The following is a 19776-nucleotide window of genomic DNA, read 5'->3' as shown; positions in this document are numbered from 1 at the left end:
GAGCATAAAAAAATCAAACCCGGATCATTCATACTATGAAAATTCTTTAACATAAAAACTAATTTAATTAAACTTTACAGTTAATAATCAATAATTTATAATATAATAAATTCATAAACAAGTATTATAAAATTCTTACCTCGCAATTCGGTCTCCCCGTTCCCACACGCACTCCTTTTCTTCTCATCCGGCTTGGTCATTCAGGATCAAGCAATCATTGTGCTCAAGAATCTTCTCCAGCACTCGTCTCCTCTTCTGTGAGTGTGATTCTCGCTCTACCCGTACACAGGAGAGCCTCCTCTCTACCAAGCTGCAATGCTCAACCTCTTCGACTCCTTTGGTCACGGCACAACACCAGCGCAAACAATCGGCCTCCGCCTCCCTCTTTCTCCTCTCTACTCAAAAGAGACGTCGTCATCTGTCGACGTCGTTACCCCCGACTAAGGGGATGTCCTAACTTGTGCCTGTCGTCCCTCCCACTTGTCGATCGACTAACCTGGTAAGTTCCCGCCTCTCTTATACGATAATTTATAAGACAAAACCACCTCCTTAGCTTCCGACCCCCCTGCTTCCTCTCTCCTCTGTTTGGTTTCCTGACTCATCGCTTCCTCTTCTTCGGTTACTCACCTGATGGTTGTTTCCCTCCATATCGTTTTTGATAGGGTTTCAGCGACTGTCAACTGTCGCGAGAAGCTAGCAGGGCAAGGAGGAGACTCGAGCCATTTTCCCCCATCGATGCAAGTTTCCACGCGTGAGACACTCATCGCGACCTCTTGTGCCTTACCCGAGCAAAAGGTAGGTAGCATCCATCTATCCATCCATCCATCCGAAATCTCTGTTATTTTATTTCTATCACTAATAGTTAAATGTTCAAAAAATTCACGAAAGAGCCACTAAAGAAAACAAATTTAATTAGCAATTAGAAATTTGTACATTTTCAATTGTTGTTCTAACCTCCTGAACATATTATGTTCTCTTCTATTCATCTTAATTAAATGTTAGACCTAAAAAAAATGTTAAAGTAACATAATGAGTTATCTAAAAATAACCCAAGAGTAATCACACTTCTAAACTACAGTAAACCAATGTGAAAGAATTCAATCTACACGTTGATCATTCATATTCCTGTGAGAAATCTTGGAATATGCTAATCTTTCATATCTCTATAAAAAAACTTTAAATATACTATTATGTATATCAATGATCTTACTAAACAAAAATACTCTAAACTTCAATATGCATTTATTTTTACTGTAATCTTACTTTGCTTTTATTTAATACTATTAACAATCACACCTTTCTTAGAAACATTGTCAAAGCACATATAGCTCACCTATGATCGATATTATCTCGTTGGCACAGCGGTTAGCGATCTAAACATCTTAATTGTCTAAGGTGGAAAGACTTGACAGAGGTTGGCGATCTACACATCACAATTGTCTGGGGTGATAAGCTTTGTCTACTCACCTCTGACTGATATTCTCCCATCGGTACCATAGTTAATGATATTATATCACAATTGTTTGGGGTGATAGAGAAGCATCTACATGTGTGGATACACTGGCCTCCCCCGCTTGTATCATTAGGAGGTGAACTCTTGTGAATATGCACATACAAGCATCCATGTATGCTATATTTTCAATTCATCATTCAAAGCTTACATTAATTTTAGTGATACTAGTACTTATTTACTAAAAATCATGCAACTCTACTAAAATCTGAGGTTATATGATAATCTAAACGATGCAATTTTACTCTAGTTCTAAAGGTCAGATAAAGGTCAAATCATAATCTGACATATACATTTAATCATAACATATAAATCTTTATTATAATATAAACATCATGTAGTAATCTAATATCTTCATAAACTAACCCATTATGTAACTATGAAGATAACAATATTTAGCATGCATATATTATGACTAATCATATGAAAAATTATATATGATTTAATTTCATTGTGTAACTATGTAACATGCATATTTTTCTATCTGACAATATTAAGAATCTGACAACATGAAGAATCTATTATAATTTAAATATCACTAGAATAAATCATATATGAAATCAAACACACATAAACATGATAAACATTATTAAAATTCAGAAATATAATTATTTACCTCAATATTTAGTAGATCTTTTTATTAGCTTAATCTTCCACTTCTCTATATTATCAATCTTGTACCGATCACAATTCTAAATAGCCTTCATCCACACTTCCTAATTCAATAAATTTTAATAACTTTAATTTAACCAATTATATCATTAATTCTAAGAATAATATAAGCATTAACATTTACCTTATAAGTTTTTAGATTGATCTCTCTTCTTACACGCATGCAAAGTTTTCTTGTTAGCCTCCTAACCTCAATAATTTAATTCATATTAACATATTTGTATATATATCGATTTAATGTATATAAAATTCTAATAAAAAATCTAACACAAAAATTTACCTTAACTCGTAAACTAGGGTTTCAATAGGCTTCAGCTCTCCACTACGCGCCCACAATTCTTCCTCTTTCCTCACCTAAATTCAAGAAATTAATATCTTTGATTTTGATATTAAATGCACATAAATCTTAAATTTAAATAAAAACTAATATATATATATATATACAAATTAAATGACATCGTGAGATGGCGTCGTCTTCCTCTCTCGACTCTTCTAGGGTTTCGCCCGATGGCGAACCCTAGCAACAGCTAAGGCTTCGTTGTGTCCTCTGCTTGGCGCCTTCGCGCTCGATTTTGTTCGTCTCCCCTGCTTCTTCTCAGGCTCTAAGATGAGGCTCGTCTCCCGCTCGCGTGTTTTGCGCTCGATTCTGCTCCTCTGTGGCCCATCTCACTGGTCGCGTGTTCTGCGTCACAGTCTCGCGGGAACTGCTCTCGATTTTTGTGTTCTCTGTGCTTGTCCCGTCTCACCGCGTCGTCCCCTTTTTTAGCTTCGGCTATTTCGACGCGATTTTTTCCCTCGTCTGCTTTCTTCCCTAAACGTCGCACCTATCTTTGGGGATGGCTTTAGACAAATCGTATGCAGCTGCTCTTGCCGGTGTCCACGCCTGAGGCACACCAAAATTGTCATCTTACCCTCCTTCGTTTGAGTGGGCAGAGGACATCAAGAAACCTTGTAGGAAGAATGGAAAGTTTTTCATCTTTTTTACAGAAGCTGAAGGTATTCAACTTCATTCATCTTGTCGTCTGAATTTGGTTGGAAAATTTCTATAAGGTCATCCCAAAATAGAGCTCATTGGCAAAGAATTTGAACTTGTGCACCTTGTTGGAGAATGGAAAATTGGACTATTAGATGGGAGACACATTTTTATTCAAATTAGTAATGAAGAAGATTGCATGCCCTTATTTGCTAAAAGGATAATATGAATTGATAACAGAGCAATGAAGATTCTGAAATGATCTGTGGATTTTGACCCATAGACAGAACCATCAATCATTTTGATTTGGATTTGTCTCCCTGGTTTGAAATTTCATTATTTTTCTCAAAAAGTATTATACTCTATTGCCTCGGCTTATGAAAAGTAACTCAAGACGGACATTCCTACTTTAAATCTGTCCCGTCCTTCTTAAGTCAGAGTACTTGTACATCACCCGCTTCTGAGGAAATCTAGTTGGACACACGAAACTATGGATATTGGCAGAAAGTAGAGATTGAAAATTTTCCGTCGTATTGTTCGAACTGTCGTATGTTCGGACACTTTAGTTCTCAATGTCACCATCTACACCCTCAACTCAAACCAAAAAAACAAACTGTCTGTGATTTCATCTTCTCCTGATCAGCTCCCACTTTTTAACACTATTGATCATCAGAAGGATACTTCGGACAACGTCACTATCCCCGCAGGCAATATGACAATTATTCAATCACTAGTTGTAGCTCCCTCATCTTTGGAACCTCTTATCGTGGGGGAGAGGGAGTTTCTTCAGACCCCGCATGCCCTAGAACCTATCACTGATGATACAGGTGAAAATATTTTTACTGCTTCACAACCGTCTCATCAGGTCCAGAAATATGTTAATATTACTCAGGCTCATGGGGATCAAGATGTGCAGCGACTTACACATATCCGACCACCTTTGGAATTTACTGATCAGATGAGTCAATCATCGGATGAGAAATGACAGGTCTAGACATCTAGAAGGAAGAAGAAGAATGAAGATCTACTTGAGCTCAAGAATCTAATGGATGATACTTTGGTTACTACGGGCAATGGTACTCATCTTATCAATTTGTTAGCCGACTCGCTTCCGAGAACTAGAGGTAAGAGGACTAAAGTGGGACGTCCCTAGCACTTTTGTGTCATTTTGTGGCTTTTTGGTTTTTTTACTTTTATGTATCTTTGCTTTAATTTATTTTATCTGGGTTTTGTGTGTGTTGTATTGTATAAGTTGAGCTTTCTTTTAGGCCCTCTGATACAACATTTCTGTATCTTTTTCGTATTAATATATTTGCCCCTCTCTCTCTCTCTCTCTTTATATATATATATATATATACACACACACATATTAATTAAAAGAGTATTAAATGCCTTTATGCCTCGATCGAAAGCTCTAAAAGAGTATCACGCACGAGTACCATCTTCTTCCTCTTGTTCGTCTGTATGCGACTACCAACTCGACTCCTTTCCTTCGCACCAGAGCTTGACGCCTCTTCCTTCGATTGATTAGGGCATGAATGACTATTTCTGCAACCGAGCTTTCTTCTCCTCTCTTGTTCGAAGCCACAAATAAGGCACATGAAATGCTCAGTTTCTTGCTCAGCATGCACAGACAACGTCAAAGTTGCTCCCGCAAGCCGTCTCTTTTGGTTTCGACGCCCTGCCTCTTCTTCTCCTTCGCACTCTTAAGGCACGATGTCGACTTCTTCACGCGACAAACTATTCTCGTCTTCTTCGATCAGCTAGGCACAAAGCTTCCTCCTCTCACACCCCTGCAAAAAGTCCTAGTTCTTCCATTTCCTCTTTACTCGACTAGGGCACGCTTCCTTCTCTTCACGCTCTAACTTACTATCACTCTCGCTCTCCCTATTGCTCTCACTCGAGCTCTCTTCTTTTGTCTAAGGCTCATTCTTTGTTCCATAGGTTTAAATGACAAAAAGGACTCTTAAGTCGTAGCTGAAGAATTGCTTCTGTTCGATTATTTACATTTATTTTATTATTAATTTTATATTTATTATTACTATTATTAAATTTTAGTTATTACAATCTCCCTTCAAAAAATATCATGCTCGAACATGAACTATACACAAATCTTTAAGAAAGTTTAATTCTTATTAACTGAAAACATAAGTAAACATAATAAATCCAACTCTGAGATAACATAATTCAATGGAACAATCTCCAAACATTTGAAACAACAACATAGCTAACATAACACTCAACTTCTAGAATGAAAGTATATACTCAACACCAGTTAACTAACATGACGCCTAAATGACAAATCACTCCATCAAACTCTATGCATCGGTGGCAACATGTTCTTCAAGGTCGTGATGAGCCATAAAATAGACTCTTGGTCAAGCGCTTTGTCTTGGTTGTTCCTTACAAATCACAGTATCGGCTTCTATCATTTTTTTTTTACCATTAATAAAAGAAGATCCCTTTTGAAATATCCTCTGAGTGGAATCATTTCTAATTTAGCATCTGATGTAGATTTCTGAGCAAAATTAAGATTGTTTCTCATCTAATGTTTAGATTGACTACCCTGGTAACACACCTTCAAATTAAATCGGCATTCACCACGATGTTACTTCCCACACTTAGAACATTGCTCTATAGTACCAGCTTGACTAATAACTCCATCAAAATAGGACTTTATCTTCTTCCTGTTAAACTCTTGGTATAAACTTTTTTTGACACTTTTTTCCAAGCTTTTTCTCTTGTGCATGTCCTTATGCTTCTAAGTCTGCTAAAAATTAATCTCCAACCCCCTAGCCCTCTCCACTAGCACTAAATAGTCTTCGATCTCAAGTGGTATTAGTGGTTGTCTAATTGAATCCTTCAATCCAGAAAAAAATCTTAGGCATTTCTTCTTTGCACTAAGAAAAAGTCAAGGTGCATACCTCAAGAGCATAATAAACTCCACTCTGTACTACATGACTGATCGATCTCCTTGCACCAGCCTAATAAATTTATCATGCAACTGTCTCTTAGTGATGATGATACAAACCATTCTCTGAAGGTTGTCACGAACTCCTCCCACTACACTAAGTAGTTGGTTCTACCTCCAAACTTCTCATGCATTTGCCCTTGCTGCCACCACCTCTCAGCTTCCCCCTTAAAAGCAAAAATGGCAAGGATAACTCTCTTCTCTAGTGGACATGTCATACTATCTATAACTTTCTCAACCTAAAAACTAGCTTTCAACTTCCACTGACCCTCTTGCTCCAAAAAACAAAGGTAGCATCATGTCCTGAAAAAGCTTCAAGTACTTATACATCAATGCTCCTCCACTGCTACTGGCTTGAGGATGAGAGTTTCTAATCATTTACCTCACTATAGTAATCATCTTAGTAAAAGCATCAACATTAACTGTAACATTCTTAGCTGTATCGAATTGAATATCATCATCATCTCTGGCCTCTACCTCTGGACCGTTCATCATTCTGATATAACAATAAAAGAATTTCATTAGACTCATTTAAAATTTTAAATTCTATTATTTATAACTTATTTCAATCACTCTATTGACTCTTTCATTAAGATCCATGTTATTTAATCTAAACCTTTGCTTTGATACAACTTTTGTTATAATCCAGCCCAGTGCTTGGAATTAGCCAAATCCGAAACAGATGATCGGATGGTGAAAACCAAATCGTTGCTATTTTATTTCTATCACTAACAATTAAATATTAAAAAATTCATGAAAGAGTCAAAAAAAACAAATTTAATTAACAATTAGAAATTTGTACATTTATGATTGTTGTTCTCGCCACCTGTACACATTCTCCACTTCTAGTAATCTTAATTAAATAATTAAACTTGAAAATAATATTAAAGTAATATAATGAATTTTCTAAAGATAACTCATGAGTAATCACACTTCTAAACTACAGTAACCTAAGAAAAAAAATTCAACATACATGTTGGTTTATCATATCTGTGTGAGAAATCTTTAACTATGCTAATTTTTCATAACTCCATAAAAATTCTTTGAATATACTATTGGATGTATCAAAGATCTTTTCTAAATGAAAATACTCTAATCTTCTATATGCATTTATTTTTACTGTAATCTTAACTTTATTTTTACTTTATATTATTAGCATTCATATATTTGTTAGGATCACTGTCACAACATAACCTAACACACCTCTGACTAATATTTTCTCGTCCGCACAATAGTTAGCAATCTAAACATCACAATTGTCTGAGGTGAAAAGGTCCTTACTTGCCCCTGACCAATATTCTCTCATCGACACAGCGGTAGCGATCTATATATCACAATTGTTTGTGATGGTAAGCTCTCCTTACTTGCCCCTGGCCAATATTCTTTCGTCGACATAGCGGTTACAATCTAAACAACACAATTGTCTGTGATGGTAAGCTCTATCTACTCACCTCTGGCCAATATTCTTTCGTCGGCGTAGCAGTTAATGATCTAACATCACAATTATCTGGGGTGACAGAAAAATATCTATACAGGCAGGTATACTTGCATCCCCTATTTGCACTATTAGGGAGTGAATTCCCCTGAACATACACATACAAACATTCATGCATGCCATATTTTCATTTCATTATTCAAAGCATAAATTAATTTCATGTGAGACTTATATTACTAAAAATCATGCAACTCTACTAAAATCCAAGGTCATATGATAATCTAAACGATGCAGCTTTACTCTAATTCTAAAGGTCAAATAGAGGTCAAATCATAATTTGACATATACAACTAGTCATAGCTTATACATCTTTATTAAAATATAAGCATCTTATAGTTATATAATATCTTCATAAACTAACTCGTTATGTAACTATTAAGACGACAACATTTAACATGCATATATCATGACTAACCATATGAAAAAATTCTATATGACTTAATTTAAGTGTGGAACTATTTAACATGCATATTTTTCTATCTGATAATGTAAAAAAATCTGATAATATGAAGAATCTACTATAATCTAAATATCACTGGAATAGATCATAGATGAAGACAAACATAAAAATGATGAGCATTAATAAAATTTAGAAATATAACTACTCACCTCAATCCTCAATAGATCTCTTTATTAGCTTAATCTTCCACTTTTCTGTACTTTCAATCTTTTACCGATCACAATTCTAAATAGCCTTCATGCACGCTTTCTAATTCAATAACTTTTAATAACTAATTTAACCAATTATACCATTAATTCTAATAATAATATAAGCCTTAACATTACCTTATAAGCTTTCAGATCAAACTCTATTCTTACTCGCATGCAAGGTTTTCTTATTAGCTTCTTGACCTCAATTAACCTAGTTTCACTTTAACATATTAAATATATATCAATTTAATGTATAAAAAATACTAATAAACAAAACTAACACAAAATTTCACCTTAACTTGTAAACTAGGATTCGATAGGCTTCAACTCTCCACTACATAGCTTGCAATTCTTCCTCTTTCCTTGTATAGGAAAATAGCATCACCTTACACCTATAAATTCAGGAATTTAATATCCTATATTCTGATATTAAATGCATTTGAAATAATAAATTTAAATAAACACACACATATATACATATATGATTCTTATTAAATATTAAATACATTAATTAAAAGAGTATTAAACTCACCTTTATGCCTCAGTCGAAAGCTCTAATCACACATGAGTACCTTCTTCCTCCTGTTCCTTTGTACGCGACTGCCGGCTCGCCAACTCCTTTCCTTCGCACCAGAAACTCGACGCATCTGCCTTCGATTAATTACGGCACAAGCGACTCTTTCTGTAACCGAACTTCTTTCTCCTCTATTGCTCGAAGCCAGAAATGAGGCGCACGAAATGCTCCGTTCCTCGCTCCGCACTCACAAACAGCGTTGAAGCTGCTCCCGCAAGCCGTCTCATTTGGTTTCGATGCCCTTCCTCTTCTTCATCTTCGAACTCTTAGGGTACGACGTGGAGTACTTCACGCGGGCATAATGCTTACTCTTCTCACACCACAACAACAAGTCCTTCTGATTCTTCCTTCTTCCTCTTTACTCGGCTTAAGGATGCCTCCTCTTCTTCACGCTCTAACTTACTCTCACTCACTCTCTCTGTTTCTCTCTCGCGCTTACTTCTTTTCTCTAACGCTAATTCTCTGTTTCATTGGTTCAAATCAGGGATAGGACTCTTTAAGTCATAACTGAAGAGTTGTTTCGTTCGATTATTAACATTTATTATTATTATTATTAAATTTCAGTTATTACAACCCTAACACCTAAGTTTAGAAGCTTACTTAGGTTTGTGATTACAAATATATTCCATGCATTATAGGAAAGCCACTTAAATTGATGACTTAGATAAAAAATAGTTGAACATTTTCTAGGTAATTATGTTAAAATTCATATGAAAGAAAAATAAAACTGATAGAGGCTATGAAAGGTTAGCTTGTTATTATAGGTGCATTTAAGGACAAGTTTCATCTGATAGTGGACTTCATATTACAAAGTAAAGGTGGGTATAATTTTTATATTACGATAGTCTGCTATTTAAACTTGCTTTTATTGTTTTTCTGCATTTCTTGTAAAATGCAAAAATCAATATTTTTTTTTAAATGTTAAATGCAAGAAAATGAATAAAATATGAATATGCATGCATATAGAAATCACCCCTCGATAGTATTAGCTGTGAAATGCAATGTATCCATGCACGGAAATAGAAATGGAAATGAAAATAGTTGTCTGTCTTTATGATGGGTTGGAAAAGGTTAAATGTATAGTTTTATAAAGTAAATGTTTAGACGGTGACTTTCAATAATGAAAAGTGTACCATAAATAAATGAAAGTAAATAAAATTTATTTTTTATTAATTTCTTTTACTACATAGTTTTTATTACTTATTGCAAATTTTTTAAAATTTTTTAAAATAAAAATTATTTCAATTTAGAAAAATTTGTCCACTTAGTAGTTTTAATTCAAACTTAGTTGCTAACAATTTACAGGAAAGTCAGATGTATGCTAGATGAACCCCAGGGAATGTGTAAAAGTATTATGGGACATAAGCTGATAGGTATTTTGTTCAGTTTTATTTTATGTAAGAAGTAAATGTTTAAATATGAATAAAGCATTGTAATGATAAGTTTTATAAAATAGAAAGGCTTTTTTGTGCTTTAGATTTCATTATAAAGTGAAATTGCTTGATAATTTTCCTCCGTCCAACCGACAATTCCCCCCTTGGTAGTTCCAAGCTCTCGGGTCGGGTCGTGGCATAAGATTTTTTCATTCCTAAGACTCTAATACCATGGAATAAGGATAAATGATCTGAATTTTGTATGTACTCCGTTAAGGTCTTGCCCTTTATTTATCTAGGAGTTTATAATACACTTGGTAAATTCTACACATAAACCTTATTAAATTGAGTGGAATTAAGAAATATATTCTCCAACTAACATACATTTAATTCTCCAAAAAGTTAAAAAAATTTATGTACTTTTAAGAGGCCCGTGGATTGTTAACATAACAAAAATGAAGGATGGCCAGCATTGTACTTCCACGGAGACCCACGAATTACTAATTTAACTAAAATGAAAGAGTGCCGGTATTGTCACCCCACAGATTGTAAACCTGACCTCTATAAGAAACAAAAAGAATCATAGCGAGAAGAAATTATGATTTCAATGGAGGTATGTAATATGCATGTTTTTTGAGGTGTATATCCTGCGCAATAAAATTTAAAGAAAGAGAAGTTATATTGAGCACTGAAACTCACTGGAATCCAATGACAAGTTGATAGTACCATAGCGGCAAAGAGCGATATAAAAAGGCATGGTAAGAAGTAAGGAAACCTGCAAAACAGTTATAAATAAGTTGGATAGCAAAAGCACAATGATTATAACAAAATTCTTTGTAGGGTTAGTACCTTCCAAAAAGAGAGCCTTTGGAAAATAGACTAGGAAATTTATCGGCAGGCTGATAGAATTAAAATTTGTTTAGGAACAAAAAAGTTAAGAATATAATATAATTTGAAGTCAAGAAAAATGCATAATTTTAAAAATTAAATATTTGAACGACGAGCACTCTAACAGGTAAAAAAAAAACCATTATGAAGAAAACAGCCAGTCTTGAACTAACCATAAAACAAAATCATAAACCAACTAGATGTAACGAACAGTTGAGCATACCGTCCTTGCAGGAAATACCACAAAATACAAGGAAAATATCCAACTTATGTGCAAAATAATTACACTCTTTTCTTACCTGCAATTTTGCTGACTGATTTGGTTAGAAATTGGCAATGACAGTCTAAATGAACATTTCAGTCAACGTAATAATTTGATTGAGCTTCAAAAGTAACAGCTAAAATATTTTGCAACCAAAATGTGTACCAGCTTAAATGTACGTGAAGATACTATCAAGTTCACAAGACTTTTTCCACTACAATCTTTGAACAAAACTGATATACATAACTTTACACAAACACAACAGAGCGGTTTCTATTTTGTGCCCACCCATCAGAACCATATTTTAAAAACTAGTTGATAGATGATCCATACCATTGGTATCAATAAGTTTTGGCAGCCAAAGAAACAAATTGTAGTTTTTACTCATGTTCCAAATTTCATGCACAAAACCATTCATCCCACCTTTTCTCTGGATTTGATGCGTTCCTGCTCTCCTTTCATAGAAGTAAGAAAATTGATTTAGGCGTTATGCGTGATTCAAACTTGGAAGGAGCATGGACATCTTCTTCCAAACCAGGTCAAGGGCTTCCTCATAAAATAAATGGTTAAAGTTTTATTTATCTGTCCTATAAAAAGTTATCAAAACATGCAATAGAGCATGATCAATCACGTAAGCCTAACTGACACCTTTTTAAGAGTCCTAGAAGGTGTTTACGAAGTGGATTGAGTGGAGAGGTGGCTGTGGGATAGCAACGGAAGGACAGAGTTTGGAAGATGTATGAGACAAAATCTGTTGTTGGATAGCAAACTAAGGGCGTCGTTCGACTGTTATCCTAGCTACAATAATGAGACTAGCGATGAAACGACATGCTACGGAGGTTAAGGAGGTTCACCACATGTTCATGCACATGTTACAAACACACCACTTGCAAAAAGAAAAAGAATGCAACACCACTAAAGGTTGAAATCAGATATACAATCTCAAAAACACAAACAATACCCACAAAGTACCTCTAAATAGAAAAACAAGCAAATAAATAGTCTCTCCTGCAGAAATAAACTAAATAAAAATAATAGAATAGGGAATAGCTCAAAAAAGAACACAATCTGGCTGAGATTGTGATCAGGATGCATGTCTGGCGGAAATCATCATCCCGCGATCGCAGGACTCCCGATTCCGCCATCAGCAGAATATCACGATCGCTCGCGGGTCCCTTCCCGCGGCTCTACTTAGCTTCGGCTTCAATAATCCAAGGCAATAATAAAATACAAAATAAGATAAGCTGCTTCATAATTAATATTTCATAGAATCATCAAATCGAAGTTATTCTGGGGAGACGGAGATAAAGATAATGAATTTGATATTCTATCTCATAAGCATATTTAATTATTATGTTATTGTAATCACTCAAAAATCCTGGCCGTAATAACTATATTTTTTACTAATATTAACTTAGAAATTCATGATTTAATAAAATATTAAATATTATTTTAAATAAATAGCTGTTTTAATAATAAAAAAAAACTGCATTACCAAAATTTAACACAACTAATGCAGCATTAAAATTATAAGAACCAAAACTTTCATCATAAGACCAAACCTGAAACCAAGTTTTAAACCTTGATCAGAAGTGAGTGTAGTAAATCATACCATTCATCGTTTATCATCATTATCATGTCTTCCAGTACAACTTACATTGAATTTATTTCCAAAGACTTCCACGTTAGTTTGCTAATGCACTACAGTATTTGTTAGTTATTTTGGTGCATTATAATTTCATATAATTGCAACCTAAGCAATTTCACACGGTTCAATGAAAAATCAATTCAATCACAGTGCTAGTAACTTCGCATGTCAGGATGGGCACGAGAAATGGCCACTCACAGATGCATAAAATCATAAATTACCTGTGCAAGGAGGCCTCCAATTGAAGGACCAACCACCAGACCCATGCCCCATGCTGTGCTAACCTGCAATAATAGATATTTAAATTTTTCAGTTTAAATTATGCATGGAAAGTAACAAACTAAATAAAATATCAAATGTGTTGAAAAAGCAAAAGGATTCTTACAAGAGAAATCCCAATGGCTTGATATTCTGGAGGAGCGACTTCAACGGCATAAGCCTATATCAATGCAATGATGTTGTAGCAATGAACATAAATATCATCCATCCAACTATTTCACAATGTTCAAGCAAATGGCTTTTAACATATTAAAAAAAACTATAAACCTTTATCGGGCCAAGCAAACCATTCAAAGATCCAAGAAGGAATCTTGTCATAATTGCCATCCAGTAGCTTGTGCTTAAACCAAATAATGTATTAAATATCACCCTGAAGCATCAAGAAATGAGATTTTGTCATGGAAGGGCTAGGGACAGCAAAGCAACAACATTCCAGAAATAAGAGCTAACGACCAAGATAATCCTGACAATTGTAATTGAAATACTGAGAAATTAATACTTAACACTGTGATAAGTCCTATTACTATAACAGGTTTCCTCCCATAACGGTCTGCAATTATTCCCCAAAATACTGATGTCAAGGCCCTACCCAGCATAAAGGATGCGCCTTCAACACAAATAACCAAAGTTGATGTCAGTGCTGACCATATAAGATGCCAAGTTGATCAATACAAAGAGAATATATTGAATAACTTATCACAGCAGAATAACATAAATGTTTTCCACTTTATCAGTTCAAATACTCACCCACAAAACCAGCATAAAAACCAATGTCTTCCACTCTTTTGGCAATATGCAAATCCCGTATCTGTCTCAATCAAATGGTGAGGTTACGTACTTATATCAATGAAATTAATTTTTAATTCAGTAATAAAAAAATTAGAATAATGCTCTACTATAATAGTGTTTTTTTTTTTTTATAAGACATCATCGACCATCAAAATAAAGAACCTTCAGATTTAGAATATGAATATCCTTTTATAAAAAAATAATTTCACGTTTAGAATAAAGAACATCATCATATTTCTCTTAATAATTTTAAAAAATATGTTTTTTTGTTGATATTAAATGATTTGCATTCAAAATAGCTTGTGACTTATTTTAATTCAAAAAGAATAAAAGAAATTAATTATAAACATCAAATAAGTAAACAATTGACAAACAGGAATAATATGTTTTAACAACGAGCTAGATGCGTGTTAGAAAATTTGTGGCGGTAGAGTAATGGATTATCGTCTTAGCGTTGCAAGAGGATTCAGCACACACTTAGATGAAAATGAATCAACATGTGATGACACCAAAAGTTTTTACGTGGAAAACCCGTAGAGGGAAAAAATCATGGGGTCTGGCCCAGTTATAAAAATTCACTACAAGTTGATGATTACAGAAGCCCCTAGTCCCACAGACGGGAAAGGGTTATTGGATTTTCCAAGGTACAACGTCGACTGACAGAGTTTGGTTAGCGGTGGTTGATGACAGTTGATGACGGTCGACGGTGGTTGACGACGGTCACTGGTGGTCGATGGAGCCCGGCGGTAGTTGTTGACGATCGGTGGTGATATGATGTTGGACTTGAACTCCTCAAAGCCTCAAGATCTCTCTCCAGTCTCCTCCCCCTCATGTGAGGGGTGGGGCTCTATTTATAGTGTTCTGGGTGCAAATAATGCAGGAATATGAATCATTTTGATCGGACAGTCCGGAGAGCTTCCCTTGATCGGATGGCGTTTGATGGACATTTGAGTGCCTTAATGATGTCGGAATTGAGCAATATTGGGCTCGTTGGATTAGTCTTATCGAGACGCTCGATTCGACTATGAACTCGTTGAATTCAACATTCGTTTGATCTTTCAAATGTGTCCAGAAATCTTTCAAGAATGATTTAATCACTTGATTTAGGTTTGATTTGACTCGGATTGGACTAACTTTGATATTATTAGGTTTGTCTCATCGAGTCGGTCAGTTTGATTATAACTTTGCTGAAATCGGAGCTCTAGATGACACTTTATCAAGAATTGAATATTTTTTACTCAAAATATTGCCTCGAGATTCGTGTTGGATGATGAAAAATTGTTGGTGGCATATCAAAGCTAAACAAATAATATAAATACAAAAGGATAGTAATTAATTAATAAAATTTGTAACTCATTTTATTCACATGAATCTCTTGAATATCAAGACAATGATAGAAGAGAATATCACAGATTTTATTCTAAAGACTTGATGCACATATATATTCAAATAAATTAAGTCAATGAATCGTTTCTTAACAAATTCATTCTTATAAATATATCTTAATACATTTATTATTTTTTCTTATTTTAATACAATTTGAACTTCATCAACTATAATATAATATTTTGTATTGCAAATTTTATCTCACAATAGAGATGATTTTTTTTTATTTATTTTAGGAGATGTATATTAAATATTTCCAAAGCATTTTGTAACATTTCTGAATTTAATGAGATAATTATAATTTTTTTGATAAAAAATTTAAAATAATTATTAAATATTTATTAAATTAAAATATAAAAATTATTTAGTTATTATTAAGCATTTTAGGGTGTCATAATTTTAGTGCATTATTTGATAATAAAGTATTTAGCAAAAATTTAAGGACCCCCAAGATTCTACCACTAAGCAAGTGCTTATGCAGCTCTGATTCTAAGATGTTGAAATTTATTTAAGCTGACACTTCTGTGCACAGTTCATTTTGAAGAAACAACTACAAGCAGAAAGAGCCGCTATTGAGAATTGGAACTTATTTAGGGTCCTATTGAAAAAAGGAAATATTGAAGAAGTTTAGGAGTTTATTTGTAAAACGTTGTAATATCCTATTTAAGCCCTTGTTATGAATGTATATATTCGGTTTCGAGCAAATTCGTTCTTTTTTGTTATGATGGATGTCTAGGAAGAGCTCGCAAGGCCTATTCTAGGCCACCAAAAGAGAGAGACGGGTGGATGTGGACAGGGAGAAGGTTGTGGTTATTTTTGTTGTGGTTGAAAAGGTGGAAAAGGGGGCTACCAGGTAAATTTGATAGTGGCATAGAAGAGAGACACAGGTGTGTTTTTTGCCAATGAGGGTCATGAGTATCTGGAGTTGTTGAAGAGGAAGCAGAAAGCAGCAAAAAATGGGACTAGGAATGCTTCCAACCAGTCATCATCAAAGGGTAACATTATCACTTATACTCACTCTGACTAAGGCACTTGGGATACATATGTTCTTGCCTCTATTTTCACCACGGTATCATCAGAATGAATATTAGATTTTGGTGCATCTCGATATGTGGCAGGTACTGCTATAGCGTTTTCTTCATATACTCCCCTAACAGTACCAGAGAGCATTCAAATTGCTAATGGTATAACACAAGTTGTAGTTGTTAAGGGTATAGTGAGGGATAACAATTATATGACTTTGTCCAATATTTTGTATGTTCCTTCTTTTCCAGTGAACTTTTTATTTATTAGTGTCATTATTCTTCAATTATAGTGTGTTGTTTCTTTTTATATTCCTAAGGTGACCTTGCAAGAGAAATAGATGGGCTGGACATTTGGGACTGGAACGTGGCATAGTGTACTCTGGTCGGGAGAGGATGGACTCAGCTTTGACATTCATGGTAGAGAGTGATGTAGTAGAAGAATCTGGGGCGAATGTGGATGATGTGTTGCTGCTACATCACAGACGTATGAGACACTCTTGTCTTAGTTTATTGAATCGGTTATATCTTTTTTTGTATGAAAAGGCAAATAAGCCAAAGCTTGTTTGTGATGCTTGTGAGTTTGGCAAGCTGATTAGCAACTCTTATATATGTTCTGGGAAAATGAGTGCTGATGTTTTTGACTTGATTTATTCTGATATTTGAGGACCTTGTTCTACGAAATCTATAAATAGTGATCAATAACTCATGACTTTTATTAATTGTTTTTCTCGAGTTACTTGGTTATGTTTGGTGAAAAATAAGATTGATATTTTTGTTTGTTTTAAAGACTTCCACAAGACAATCCAAACTCAATATGGTACAGTAGGGAAGGTAATGAGGTCTGATAATGTGACAGAATATACCAACAAAGTAGTTAGGAAATACTTGTTAGCACAAGGGAGTATCAAACCATATGTCTATACACACCAGCACAAATGGAGTAACAGAGAAGAAAAATAGACACCTGCAAAAGGTTGTCCGAAGCATGATGATCAAAATGAATGTCCTAAAGCACTTATGAGGGCAAGTAGTTTTGACAGTTGCTCGATTGATCAATAGGATGTTATTGAGGGTATTGGACTGGATGTCCCCCCGTCAAATTTTGAAAGAAGATAAAAGTGGGAACCTCCCATTGGATGTGTATGTTTTGTAACAGATAACAGGCCAACAATAGGGAAGTTGGATCCTAGAGCTTCGAAATGTGTGTACTTAAGTTATTCTGCTACCCAAAAGAGGTATAGATAAGAGACTCTTTGTGAGCATGGATGTATTATTTAGAGAATTTGAACCGTACTACACTTAGTAGGTGACCTCACCCTTGTTGATCCGTTAGAAACTAAAGATATGAGGGAAGGGGGTGAGTAGCAATGCAGATAGACTGGTAAACATGGGAGCAATGCATTATCTTGTGACTTGGAATGAATCAAAGGAATCAAAAAATGATAAGAGTGAATCTAAAGGTGGTGGGATTCAAACTGAGGGTGAGTTAAGAGTGTATACATAAAAAAGAAAACAAAACAAAGGAACGGTGTCTGTAGTGTCACTTGTGTCAGCTCGTCTCTTGTCTCGGTCTTCCCCAACTCTTGAGACATATACATCATCCATCTCTGACTCAAAACTCCCAAGTGATATGATTCCTCCTCTTTCCACTCATAACCCTCCAACTATAAAGAGAACCTATCGCAGCAATGTGAGACATCTTCCCGATCATTTTGAGTAGAAACATGGCACTGTTAACTTTGTTTCATATTCTAACATATCATATTTACATGGAGCATTCATTGCATCGTTGGACATTATCTCTATACTCAAGTGTTGACAGGTTGCTACCCAAGTGGAAAGAGGTAATACAAGAAAAGCCTAGGACTCCGGATAAAAAACCAACATGGGAGATAATGTATATACCGACGGAGAAAAAATACGGTTTGGTACAAGTGGATCATCACAGTGAAGCTAACTCTATAAGAGAAGATGAAGCAGTACAAAGTACAACTAGTGGTGAAAGGATCCTGTCAAAAATATGGCATTAAATATGATCAAACATTTGCACCGGTAGCAAAGATGAGCACAGTGAGGATATTGGTTGCTCTGACAGTGAATGTTAGGTTAAATCTACACTAACTTAATGTGAATAATGCATTTCTTCATGGCGGTTATTGGATGAGAAATATATGAAGATATCACCAGGATTCAGTACAGTCCAGACAGTGGGCATGGTGTGTAGGCACGGGAAGTCACTGTATGGCTTGAAGCAGTCTCCTCGATCATGGGTTGACAAGTTTAGAAAGTTTGTTATGGGCATGAAATATCAGTAAATCAATACAGACCATACAGTGTTCTTTTGGCAACATGAAGGTCACACCACTATACTTGTTGTGTATGTTGATGACATCATTATCACTGGTGATGACGATGCAGAGATTGCCCAAATAAAGGTAAGATTGAGAAATGAATTTGAGATGAAGGAACTTGAACAACTCAGATACTTTCTTGGAATTGAAGTGACCCGTGGATCTGAGAGGATGGCCTTGTCCCAGAAAAAGTATGTATTAGATTCCTCACAGAAACAGTCATGTTCGGGTACAAACCTGCAGTTTCTCCAATTAAACAGAAGGTCGAGCTGAGTGCAAAGGCACTAGAAGTTTGTAAGCTGTCTGATCTATCTGTGTCACACTCGCTCTGACATCTCTTTTATAACGAGCGTGGTGAACCGCTACATGCATGATCTAAGGATGGGTCATATGGATACAATGTGTCAAATTCTGAGGTACCTGAAGAGTCCACCAGAAAAGGGGCTGATCTTCAGGAAGAATGGGCATGTAGACATTGAGACTTTTGTGATGCTGGCTGAGCAAGCTATGTAAATGACAAAAGACCGCCTCAGGATACTGCATGTTCATGGGGGGCAATTATGTAGTTGCAAGGTCAACAATAGATGCAGAGTACAGGGACATGGCCTTAGGAGTTGTTGAGATGATGTGGTTGAGAGCCTTGTAGGTTGAGCTCAAGATGGACCAAGGAACTTAAATAAAATTGTGGTGCGACAAGTCAGTAATCAACATTACCAAAAACCCGGTGCAACACGATAGAACCAAACATGTGGAGATTGATAGATTCTTCATTAAGGAAAAACTAAATAGCAGACAATTGAAACTAAGTCATGTAACCATTAGAGAGCAAGTGGCTGACTGCCTCACTAAAGGACTTAGTCCATTAGATTTGTCTAGGTTATGTGACAAGATAGGCTTAGTAACTATCTTTTGCCCATCTAAAGAAAGAG

The 19776-nt window shown here is 35.2% G+C and overlaps 1 protein-coding gene across 1 annotated transcript in view; it reads right to left on the bottom strand.

Moving 5' to 3' along the window:
- Positions 1-19776, bottom strand: part of LOC110024648 (protein ZINC INDUCED FACILITATOR-LIKE 1-like) — a 68221-nt gene that overhangs the window by 36849 nt on the left and 11596 nt on the right. Inside the window, exons 3-9 of the mRNA XM_020724735.1 lie at positions 14044-14104; positions 13801-13903; positions 13564-13666; positions 13403-13456; positions 13239-13301; positions 11069-11118; positions 10919-10994 (exon numbers count right to left, since the gene is read on the bottom strand). Coding sequence (XP_020580394.1) covers positions 10919-10994; positions 11069-11118; positions 13239-13301; positions 13403-13456; positions 13564-13666; positions 13801-13903; positions 14044-14104 — 510 coding nt within the window. The remainder of the gene's footprint in view (positions 1-10918; positions 10995-11068; positions 11119-13238; positions 13302-13402; positions 13457-13563; positions 13667-13800; positions 13904-14043; positions 14105-19776) is intronic.

The sequence above is a fragment of the Phalaenopsis equestris genome, unplaced genomic scaffold, assembly GCF_001263595.1.
Source record: "Phalaenopsis equestris unplaced genomic scaffold, ASM126359v1 Scaffold000264, whole genome shotgun sequence".
NCBI lineage: Eukaryota > Viridiplantae > Streptophyta > Magnoliopsida > Asparagales > Orchidaceae > Phalaenopsis > Phalaenopsis equestris.
The sequence above is the reverse complement of the archived record's forward strand: the minus strand, read 5'-3'. Positions and strand labels throughout refer to the sequence as shown.